The sequence below is a fragment of the Mesoplodon densirostris genome, chromosome 16 (genome assembly GCF_025265405.1).
Source record: "Mesoplodon densirostris isolate mMesDen1 chromosome 16, mMesDen1 primary haplotype, whole genome shotgun sequence".
NCBI lineage: Eukaryota > Metazoa > Chordata > Mammalia > Artiodactyla > Ziphiidae > Mesoplodon > Mesoplodon densirostris.
The window spans coordinates 28,577,066-28,588,643 of record NC_082676.1 but is presented as its reverse complement, the minus strand read 5'-3'; the positions used below and the strand labels follow the sequence as shown (position 1 = coordinate 28,588,643).

Sequence of the window (11,578 nt, the reverse complement as noted above, 5' to 3'; positions counted from 1 at the left end):
AGCATGTGCTAGGTGACCCCGGGTCTCAGGTTCTAAAGCCCAGAGCCAGCTGAACATGGTGGGATGGGATTTTTGCGGGGTTCAGAGCATGGGCTTGGGAACCAAACAGACTTTGGGTCAAATCCCAGCTCCCCCATCTCTAAAATGGGGATAATAATACCTTTGTGACATCTTTCTCGTCCTGAGAGTGCTGAGTGGCACACGTCCATGCCTCCTCTCAGCCCTCAGCCCTCCTCACCCTCTGTGCCCTGCAGGGTGTTCCAAAGAGCAGCCATGTCCACCCTGTACCCATCTCTGGAGGACCTGAAGGTGGACCAAGCCATGCAGGTAAACTGCCAGGCTGTCAGCCTGGGGTCCCCTGACGGGGCCTTCTGGATTACGCCAGGGTAGCTAAAGGAGGCTTGTTTTGGGTCAAGTGTTGGGGACCCCTAGGAGTTCCTGACTGGCCCCAGGGCATGCAGGTCCCCACTGCAGGGCCTGCTGGACAGAGCAGGTGTCCAGAGGCCAAGGCAATGGAATTACAGCAGGTGGAGAAAACCAAGCAGCTGCAGACCGGCCCGTCTGGTGCCTGCTCTATCCCAGTGCTTCCTCCATCCGGGTTCATGTAGAACCCATGCTCTAGGACAAGCTTCCAGAGTAAACCCCATGGCCATGGCGTTTGGCCTACTCAGCCCCCAGAAGCCCTTTTCTCCGTCCATCCCGCATGAGGTCCTAGTGGGTTTGGAGAATTGGGGGCATTTTGACTGAAAATTTGCCTTAGCTGCCTCAGGTAGTAAACGAGTTGTGACATTTGGTGGGTCGCTGGCCCCTGGGAGAACCTCCCTCCAGAAGCGTGGACATCTGCAGAGGCCACATTTACTCCAAGGGTCATGAACACCCCCCCTCAGGCCGCCAGCATACCTAATGCCCTGAGCCCCAGCCTCAGGGAGCCCCAGGCCTCAAGGGCTCTGGGGCTCATGGCCACAGCTGACCGGCACTCCCCATCCATCCCCAGGCCGAGGCCAGAGCCGTACCCAGGAAGCCCGCCCTGCCGGGACAGGGAACAGACTCCCAGCCTTCAGGTGAGTGAATGGACTGCGGTTCTCCTGGCTAAGAGTGACCTCTGCTGGACATTTCCAAGAGCCTGCCTCCTTCCTGCCTCTGAGCTGGGGGCACTATGCAGGCTGACCCTCCCTAGAACTCTTTGAGGGGGGACACTGAGAAAGCTGCAGCTTTGTGAGGGCACTGACTGCCCTGACTTGGGGCCACCAAGGAAGGCTGCATGTGGAGACCAGGATGTGTGTGGTGGCCCTGGAGCTGCTCGTGGCCCTCTTGATTCAGGCCCTGTGGTAGCAAACTTGAACTCAGGCCCAGCTCTTCTCCTCACCGTGCAGTTCCCCAGAGCTGCCCTCGGGTCTGGCCGATGCCAAATAAAGTCAGTTAAATTGAACACCAAAGTGATACACGAGGTACTCGGTGTCCCAGGCTGCTCCTGGAGAAAGCAGACCGTCTGAGGGGAGGACCCACAGTGCCAGCGAGCTTTCCTGGGAGTGCAGAGCCATCTCAGGGGTATACTACATTCTCGGGAGTAAACAGCATCCCCAGGCCCTGTTTCTTAATAAAAATGAGTGACCACCTGGGAGCCAGGCAGGTGTGGCTAATCTCAGGCCCGGAGTAACACCTTTCTTCTTCCTTCCTTCCCTTCCCATCAGTTTTGTACCCAAACCTGGCGGAATTGGAAGGTTATATGGGTCTTTCGTTCTCCAGCCACGAAGTCCAGCAGAACCTGCCTCAGATTCCAGAAGGTGCCAGTGTAGGTATTTGTCTCTTGCCTGATGTGGGCCCTCCTTCTTGGTCTTACCATTTAAACAGACTTGAATCTCCTCTTTCCCCAGCGTTGCTGCGCCTCTGTTTTTTGATGGCACTTTGTATTTTCAGCCTTCATTAAAAGTGCTGTGAGGGGCTTCCCTGGTGGCGCAGTGGTTGAGAGTCCGCCTGCCGATGCAGGGGACTCGGGTTCATGCCCCGGTCCGGGAAGATCCCACATGCCGCAGAGCGGCTGGGCCCATGAGCCATGGCTGCTGAGCCTGCGCGTCCAGAGCCTGTGCTCCGCAACGGGAGAGGCCACAGCAGTGAGAGGCCCGCGTATCGCAAAAAAAAAAAATGCTGTGGGGTTTCGTGGTTTCCCGCGGGCCTTGGGGCTGAAGGGCCACTGCCTGCCCTCTGACCTCTGACCTGCTGGCCTGAGCCTGCTGGATGAGAATGAAGGACATTAAACCCGGCCTGAGCCTGGGCGCTTCTAATGAAGGGCTGCCTGTGACTTGACAGCAGCTGCATGGTTAGGCAGAGCTCAGTGGGGAGGAGCTTGTCATCCAGCCCCACTCCCCAAATTAAACAGTAATGCTTGATTCCTGCTCCCTGCTGCTCCCCATGGCTTCAGAGAGCAAAGGAAATCATAACAGAGAAATATTCACTCCTGAAAATGTATTCACCTATAGAATCAGTCCCAAACCCTCTCCCAATCAGCTCCAGCCTCCCCGCGGGCCATCTGTCAGTTGTCCTTGTCTGCCAGCCCCTCCCTGGTCCAGTGCAAATCGATTGCAGAGTGCAAATGCAAATCTTACTAAGGCTGCAGGATTTCATGAAATTGATGGAAATGAGGGTGAGAACTGCCACACTGACAAATGAGGATTTCATAGGAAAAATCAGAAAGGATGAGGACATGTGGGACCCTGAGAAAAACTGGGGACACCCTGGGGTGTTTCTCCAAAATGACCCTCTTGACAGTCATGTAGGGAAGTACACACATGAAGCAAAGTAGGTCATGTTGTAGATAGTCCAATTTTAATCTATCGACTTAATCCCTCTTTGGTCCAATAATTAGGACAACCTAAATTTTGATAAAAAATGACAGATAATGCATTTTTTTTTTTTTTTTTTTTTTGCGGTATGCGGGCCTCTCACTGTTGTGGCCTCCCCCGTTGCGGAGCACAGGCTCCGGACGCGCAGGCTCCGGACGCGCAGGCTCAGCGGCCATGGCTCACGGGCCCAGCCGCTCCGCGGCATATGGGATCCTCCCAGACCGGGGCACGAACCCGTATCCCCTGCATCGGCAGGCGGACTCTCAACCACTTGCGCCACCAGGGAGGCCCAATGCATTTTTATAATGAAAAGTTTTAAATTATTTTTCTTTCATTTAAACTTTTTATTTTTAAGTAATCATAAATTCATAGGAAGTTGTGAAGATAGAGAAGTCCTTTGTACTCTTCACTCAGTTTTCCCAGTGGTTCCATTTTATGTAACTACACTATAACGTCAAAACCAGGCATTTTACATTGGTACAATGTGTGTCTGTGGTTCAATGTCATTTTATCACCTGCAACCACCAGCGCAATCAAGATAGAGAACTATGTCATCACCACAAAGGTATCTCTAGTGTTGCTCCTTCATAATCGTTCCCAGCCTCCCCCTCACCATCCGCAGCCCCTTGGCAACCACTAGCGTGTTTTTGTCCCTATAATTTTGCCATTTCAGAAGGTTATGTAAGTGGAATCACACGGTGTGTGACTTTTTCAGGTGGACTCTTTACACTCAGCATCATGCCCTGGAGATCCTTCGAGGCTGTTGCCTGTATCAACAGTTCATTCCTTTTTATCGCTGGGTTGTGTTCCATGGTGTGTCTGTACCCCCAGTTTGTTTAACCTCTTGAAGGACATTTTAGTTGTTTCCAGTTTTTGTCTATTATAAACTAAGCTATTATGGATGTTTGTGTACAGATTTTTGTACGGATATAAGTTTTTGTTTCTCTGGGATAAACGCCCAGGAGTGCAATTCCTAGGTAGTGTTATAAATGTATGGTTAATTTTTTTTTTTTTTTGGCGGTACGCGGGCCTCTCACTGTTGTGGCCTCTCCCGTTGCGGAGCACGGGCTCTGGACGCACAGGCTCAGCGGCCATGGCTCACGGGCCCAGCCGCTCCGCAGCATGTGGGATCTTCCCGGACCGGGGCACAAACCCGTGTCCCCTGCATCGGCAGGGGGACTCTCAACCACTGCCCCACCAGGGAAGCCGCATGTATGGTTAATTTTTTAAAAAAGAAACTGCCAAACTATTTCCAGAATGGCTGTACTATTTTATTTTCCTGCCAGCAATGCATGAGTGTTTTCAGTTTCTTCACATCCTTGCCAGCATTTGGTATTATCACTATTTTAAATTTTAATCATTATGGTAGGTGTGTAGCAATGCTTTATCATTGTCTTAATTTGCATTTCCCTAATGCTAGTGATGCTGAACATCTTTTCATGTGCTCATTTACCAGCTGTATATTCTTTTTGGTAAAATGTTCCTTCATATCTTTTGCTCATTTTCTAAATGGATTGTTTTTTTAAGTCAACTTTTGAGACTTTATTCTAGAGTCCTTTGTCAGGTATTTGGTTTGTAAATATTTTCTCCCACCGTGTAGCTTCTCCTTTCATCATATTAAAAGGGTTTCTTGCAGAGCAAAAAGTTTTTAATTTTGATGAGGTCCAATTTATTGATTTTTTTCTTTTGTGGATTATGCTTTGGTGTCCTAAGAAATTTCACTGAGCCCTGGTTCCTAAAGATTTTCCCTTTTACTTTCTTCTAAAACTGCTATAGTTTTGTGTTTAAATTTATGATTGAATTTGAGTTAATTTTTTGTATAAGGTGTGAAGTCAGTGCTCATACTTTGCCCACGGATGTTCAATTGCTCCCACACCATTTGTTGAAAAAACTCTTCTTTCTCCAATGAATTGCTCTTGCACCTCTGTTAAGAAGCAGTTGCCCCTCCTTGTGTGAGGCTATTTCTGGATTCTCTCTTCTGCTCCATGATCCATGTGTCTGTCGCTCCCCAATACCACACTGTCTTAATTACTGTAGCTATATAATAAATCTGGAAATTTGGTAGAGTTATTTCTCCTGTTTTATTCTTTTTATCAGAATAGTTTTAGCTATTCTAGTTCCTTTGTCTTTTCATATAAAGTTTAGATTAACCTTGCATGTATCTACAAAACATCTTGTAGAGATTGTGAAAGGAATTGTATTAAATCTGTATATCAATCTGGGGACAGTTGACAGCTTTACTATGTTTTCCCAATCCATGAATACAGAATATCTCTCTATTTATTTAGATCTTCTTTGATATCTTTTATTAGTGGTTTTTCATTTCCAGCATACAATTCCTGAATATGTTTGATTAGATTTACACCTAAGTATTTCTTTTTTTTTTTTTGAGTGATTGTAAGTGGTATTGTATTTTTAATTTTAGCTTCCACATGTTCATTGTTAGTACTTAGAAGTACAATTGGGGCTTCCCTGGTGGCGCAGTGGTTGAGAGTCTGCCTGCCAATGCAGGGGACACGGGTTCGTACCCCGGTCCGGGAAGATCCCACATGCCGTGGAGCGGCTAGGCCCGTGAGCCATGGCTGCTGAGCCTGCACGTCCGGAGCCTGTGCTCCACAACGGGAGAGGCCAAAACAGTGAGAGGCCCGCGTACTGCAAAAAAAAAAAAAAAAAAGTACAATTGATTTTTTTGTATATGTTGGTCTTGTATCCTGTGACCTTGTTGAACTCACTTATGAGTTCTAGGAGTTTACTTGTAGATTCCTTGGAATTTTCTAGTGAAGTATCATCTCATCTGCAAATAGAGACCATTTTATGTCTTCTTTTCCAATCTATATGCCTTTTATTTCCTTTTCTTGCCTTATTGCTCTGGCTAGTTCTTCCATTACTGTATTTAATAGTAGTGGTACGAGTGGACATCCTGTCCTTGTTCCAGATCTTAGCGGGGAAAGCACTCGCTCATTTTGGTACTTTTACCTTATTTTTTTTCAAGGCAGAGATCAAATTGAGCCCATTTCCCCCCCATCGTTCACTATTTTCTGTGGAACTTTTATTTTTAAGTGGATTTGAAAGGGCTCTTCTCCTGACACCAGTTTGCCTTGGGAAACGAGCACCCCTTTCCTATTTACCTGTCCTCTCTTCTCGCCCTACTTTCCTGGCTGTTTTTCAGGGGTGTGGACTTTGACGCCCCCTAGTGGCATCATTGAGCCATGTTCCCTCTCGTCCGCATGCGGAAAAGTGTGTGGGCTGGGGTGGACTGCGGCCCAGGGTCCACTCCATTCTCCTTACCCCCTCCCTGCTCCCACCCCGGGGACTCTTGTGGCACGAGGTCCCAGGCGCTGGCTGACCGCCTGCTCTCCTGATGTCCGCAGGCAGCGGTCTCGGGCCCCTCACCGGACCAGGTGGTGGCGCTGGTGTCCGGGAACAGCTTGGGCGTGCTGCCTGGGGAGGTGAAGCCCGGGGTGCGCGAGATCCACCTGTGCAAGGACGAGCGCGGCAAGACGGGGCTGCGGCTGCGGGCCATCGACAAGGTGGGGCCGGGGGTCGGGGGGGAGAGGAGGGGCCCCGCGGAGGAGGGCGAGCCCGCGTGCTGGACAGCGCCCGCCCGCAGCCCGAGCTGTCCGCCCTCCTCCGCGCGCCTCTGGGGTTCTGGCCGCCTCGTCCACCAGCGGGAGAGGAGGCAGCGCGGGGAGCCCCATCCACAGTAAGGAAGGGGCTGCGCGGGCTGGGAGCCGAGGCCCACCTGACCCCTAGGCCAGGCTCTTCTTCTCAATCCCCTCCTACAAGGCCCTAGGGCTGGCTCTGGGTTGCGCCAGGGATCCTCTACCTGCCCCTCCGTGGGCTCCTTGCCTCCTTGCCCCCCAGTCAAAGGGATCTGGCTTCTGGGCAGCTGTCTGCAGACTGTGGAAGCCGGGGGCCCTGGATGCCAGTGTGAGAGGCCTTGTAGTCCAGTGGTTGGGGGTGCAGCCTCCAGCTGGGGTTGAATTCCTGACTCCGTTGCTTCCTAGCTGTGTGGCCTGGGGTGTTTTCTCTCCAGGAAAATGGGATTGCCTGTGTATGCTGCACAGAGCTGCAGTCCCAGTGCCCTGCAGGCTCCGGGAGGATCCGGAGGCAAACAGCAGCTTGGAGGAGGGACCTGGGCTCATGGTGGGCGGGGAGAGCTGACTGTGGGGACTGCCTCCCCCAGGGGCTCTTTGTGCAGCTGGTCCAGGCCAACACCCCCGCGTCCCTGGTGGGGCTGCGCTTTGGGGACCAGATCCTGCAGATTGACGGGCGCAACTGTGTCGGGTGGAGCACAGACAAAGCCCACCAGGTGGTGAAGAAGGCGTCAGCTGAGAAGATTGTCATGGTTATTCGGGACAGGTGAGTAGCTGGGTCCCAGGAGCCTCTCTCTCCACCCCCAGCCACGCCCCAGGCCCAGCTCACTGTCCCTCCCTGCCAGGCCATTCCAGCGGACTGTCACCATGCACAAGGACAGCACAGGCCACGTCGGCTTCGTCATCAGGAAGGGGAAGATCATCTCTTTGGTCAAAGGGAGTTCTGCGGCCCGCAACGGCCTCCTCATCAACCACTACGTGTGTGAGGTGAACGGGCAGAACGTCGTTGGGCTGAAGGTAAGCAGCGGCTCTGTCCCGGGACATCAGGGGCTGGGACACGCCAGGTGGTGGGCAGGTTCGTGTCTGCGAGTGGGCTGCTGCCCCCACCCCAGCCTCAGTTCCTCATCCTAAGGCTGCTACAGGGATTCAAAGTGACAAGGTACACAGAGCTTCGAGCGCAGTGCAGGCACAAAGTAAGTGCTCAGTAAACATAAGCTATTGTTACTTACACATGGAGGCCAGAGGTGTGACAGGGAGCCGGGGTGTGTGTGTGTTGGGGGCGGGGTTGATGACCTGTGTAAGGACGTAGGTGCCCAGGTGGCTCCTGGCTGCATGGACACCTCCTTACTCTGTGTGGCACTTCTGTTTGTATCCCGGATCTTGTTCAGTAATAGGAATATTTTAGAAAATTGCTCTTCAGAAGTCCATTTCTTACCAATTTTTTTTGCCCTCCCAAGGGGGTCTGCGTGGCGAGTTTTATCTTTAAATACAAGAAGGAGCAAGTGGTCTAGGCCCAGTGCTGTGACCTGGACTCGGGGGTGGGTGCTTTTGGGGAATGGACCCCGGAGGAGGATGAGTCACGCCGCTTCTGGTCCCTGGATAAGCGAGAGTGGTTTATCCCGACTTGATGCCACGAGGACCGAGAGTGCTTCTCAATCCCAGCTGTGATCTAGAGTGAGGGTCCCTGCCCTCCTGCAGCCAGGGCTTCGGGGCTCACAGGTAGGGCTCCCCGGGTAGAGGTGGCTTGGGCGGTGGCATCTCACTCCACAGGTGGCACCGTCTTTTAAGCCGGTTCTCCTCCCCTTCACAAGGGCCACCACCATCGCCATCCCTGTCGCACATCGTCCTCTCTGTGCCTCACGGTCTCCCCACCTTCCCTGGAGGCTTATTCTGCTTCCTCATGAGCACTGTGATCAGCAAGTTCTCCCTAATGTCTGTCTGACGTCCCTCCTGCTGCATCTCTCCCCTTCCTTGGGGATCAGGCATGACAATCCAAAGGGAATCCATTGTAGCTAAAAAGCTGAGTACAGTAATACCAGTTCTGAGTGGCTGGCTCTACTGGGTGTCAGGGAACTCACTCCTTCCAAAGCATGACCGTTGCTTGATCTTAACTGTTCTGGAGAGCAGTCATTCTAAACTGTGCTGCAGATTCTCTCGTCCTCACCGGTGGCTCAGGGCTTCACTATGAACCTATCAGTTATCCTACCAAACAATGGCATAAGGCTCTAGGGACTGGGCCTGTCCCTTTGCTGAATGGCCCCAGATAGCTATGCTTCTTGAGCTCGTTTATCTTCTCAAAGGTCTGTCTATTTCTACTCCGTGGCCATCACTACTCCCACCTCGCACATCTTCTCCCATTTATCCTGGAACAGCTAAGAAAACACATACCTGGGTTAGACATCTGTGTAAAGTAAAGGTCATGGTGTCTGAGTAAGGGCCAGAGGCTCTTCTAATGGCCATAGCGTTTGTCTTTGGACTGTTTGGTGCACTTTGTGTGGATGCCTTTTGTTTCTTGTTCTCCCCGTGATCTGAATGGCTTCTGCGGGCCTCTCTTTTCACTAGTCGACAAGATGTAAGAGGAAGAAGTACCATACGGGCTCGGCTCAGGCTGACAGGCGCCCAGTGAAGGGGGTGGGGGGGAGCCCCTGCTGTCCCCCCACCGCACGGTTATTCTCTTTGTGCTTTGGGTCCAGAACCCGAGTGTGACGGGGTCCTGGGAAACGGCATACATGTGTGCTTGGTGAGATTCCCAGGGCTCTTTGGGGGAAGTCACGTTTGTGAGGCCCTGTTAGGTGTCAAGCCCAGACAGGCCCTCGAGCTGAGGGTGGGAGGGGCACGCTCATTTTACTGACAGGGCCTCAGGTGGGAGGCCCACGTTCTTGCTCACCTGAGGGGCAGCCCTGTCCCTGACGTCAGAATGTCAGTGGCATCCTTCAGCGGGGGCCGTGCTGACCTCTCCACAGAGATGCCTTCAGAGTTGCCCCTGGCCCCCGGGTTGACCGCTCACTCACCCCTTCTCCAGGACAAAGAAGTCACGGAGATTCTGGCCACAGCCGGGAACGTCATCAACCTGGCCATCATCCCCACTGTGATCTATGAGCAGATGGTCAGAAAGTAAGGCTGGTCCCCTCCTGCCTCCCCCTTCACCTCCCCACCTCCCGTCCACCCCGGCTTCCTCAAGGCTCTTGCAGAGCCCAGACCAGCCTGCCCTCTGCTCTCCTGCCCTTGCCTCCCTTCACGCTAGCCAGTGGCTTCTGGTGATTTGAAAGTCTTAGACTCGGAAGTGAGGGCCTACAAGGCATGCACAGGCTTTGCGGGGAGGGGGAGAACGTGCTGCCAGTGTTGACGACTGTCCTTGTTGCTGTATCTAGGTTGTCCCCAGCCCTGCTCCACCACACCACGGACCACTCCATTCCTGACACCTGAAGCCACGGGAGAGCAGCTCAGCCCTCTCATCCTTCAGCAGGAAAGGGAGAGTCCTCAGGGGACAGGCTGTGGAGGCCTCTGCCTGGGGGCAGGGCTGTCTCTCGAGGTGGGCGTGTTCTGGGTGGGGCAACATTGGATCACATGGGCCTGTCATTTATACACACTGGCCTCCTTGGAGCCTCAGCCTCTTAACTGGGCTAAGGCAGGGGCAGGGCCCACAGGCAGTGATTCTCTGAGCCGATTTAAATGCTGGGCACGTAGGCAGGCCGACTAAACACTTCCTAAAGTTGCAGCTGGGTCCCTTTCAAACTTTTGCCTCTACCAGTAAAACATTTCCACGGTTTGAGAGAACAAATACATTTTTTGGGGAGAACTGTTTCTTTTTCCTTTACTTGTTCTTTGTCACAAACTGTATTTAGTTATAACCCATCACTGTCTTTTGAATAAAGATTTGGTTTTACATAAAATCCCTTCCTCGAAAGTAACTGAAATTCCAGAATCTTCTGTCTCATGACATGCCAGAGCTGGTTTTCTTTTAAGCAGTGGTGAGACCAGGGCCTTTGCTATGTATTGCCTCTGAGAGCAATGACTGTGCTTTGCCACCGTCACATGCCGCCGGTCTGGGACATGGATGACTAGAGGGGGACGGTGTGGGGCCCTGGAAGGGGGCCCTCGCTTTCACGCACCCCCTGCTCAGCGACTGCAGCTGGCTTCCGCATGTGCAGAACGGGCGTGAGGACCACTTCAAGGGTGCTGGAGAGGATGGAACACGTGCACTTACAGGGCCCCGCGGGTCTGACGGGAGGGCGTGGGGTGCGCCAAGTGACCCCCTGGAGGGGAGTCAGAAGCACGGCAGAGCTGAGCCAGCACGCAGCTCTCTGGTTCCCTCAACCTCAGGAAAGATCTCTGTCTGCTCAGCTTTTCCCAGGATGCGTATTATGATGCCCGTGCAGGTGGGGACAGGTGTGAGCCCCCTTTATCCCCCTCGCCCCCACCCCCAAAAGACACAGTATAAAGAAAACAGGCCAAGGATCTTGTGTTTTCATGCTTTAATTCAGAGCTGTCTGCTGTAGGTACAACTCTGTCTGACCAAAAGGACAAAGAAGACAAAAGTGAAGACCCCTCCCCACCTCCCCCCTTCCTGTATCCCCTGAATTCTCTGTCAAGGGCATGGCTGAATGTGGCAGTGCACCGTGACTTGTGTGCACTGATTCCTAGGTCAGAGGGGGTCATGATTTCCCTGGGCAGAGGCCCCTCTGTAGGCCTTTACCCCAGAACCTTGTCATCTGCCCCCACCCCACCCCCCAAGGTGCTGCCAGATACCCCTGTGCTAGTGGCGACTGGGAAGGGTATTCAGTGAAAAGCTAAGTTATCCCCTTGGGAGATATTGGGGATAAACTCCATTTGAGGCCGGCTCTCTGAGCAGAGTCCCGGCCCCAGACTGATTTCTGCTTTGAGCCTGGACAAGAGGAGAAGCAAAGCAGCTCTGGCCTGGACCCTATAACTTAGAAGAAGCCACTTCTGGAGGTGGGACCCCAAGGGACCAGCAGTTCCAGAAGGTGGTTCCTGAGAACACGGTCCCTTAGGATCTAATCAGCTCTGGCCAGAGGCTGGGGAGAGGGGAGACCCCAAAGATTTCTGCTGCAGAAGCAGAGGGCAGGAGGGAAAGGTCACAGCCCAGCAGGAGGTGGTATTAAGCAGGAAGGAAAAGGGGAG

The 11,578-nt window shown here is 52.7% G+C and overlaps 1 protein-coding gene across 1 annotated transcript; it reads left to right on the top strand.

Annotated features, from left to right (window-relative positions):
- The first annotated feature begins 258 nt into the window (after positions 1-258).
- SDCBP2 (syndecan binding protein 2) lies at positions 259-9,862 on the top strand. Its single transcript, XM_060079184.1, has 8 exons — positions 259-327; positions 995-1,061; positions 1,692-1,792; positions 6,212-6,370; positions 7,027-7,202; positions 7,282-7,453; positions 9,459-9,550; positions 9,808-9,862. Exons 1-8 carry the CDS (start codon positions 274-276, stop codon positions 9,860-9,862), a joined length of 876 nt encoding a protein of 291 aa, XP_059935167.1. The 5' UTR covers positions 259-273.
- Positions 9,863-11,578: the final 1,716 nt, after the last annotated feature.

Bases quoted from the DNA above. Each gene is read 5' to 3' on its own strand.
- SDCBP2 (XM_060079184.1), top strand. From the start codon at position 274: ATGTCCACCCTGTACCCATCTCTGGAGGACCTGAAGGTGGACCAAGCC. The intron at 7,454-9,458 runs GTAAGCAGCGGC...CCCCTTCTCCAG, and splicing joins AGAACGTCGTTGGGCTGAAG to GACAAAGAAGTCACGGAGAT. The intron at 9,551-9,807 runs GTAAGGCTGGTC...TGCTGTATCTAG, and splicing joins TATGAGCAGATGGTCAGAAA to GTTGTCCCCAGCCCTGCTCC.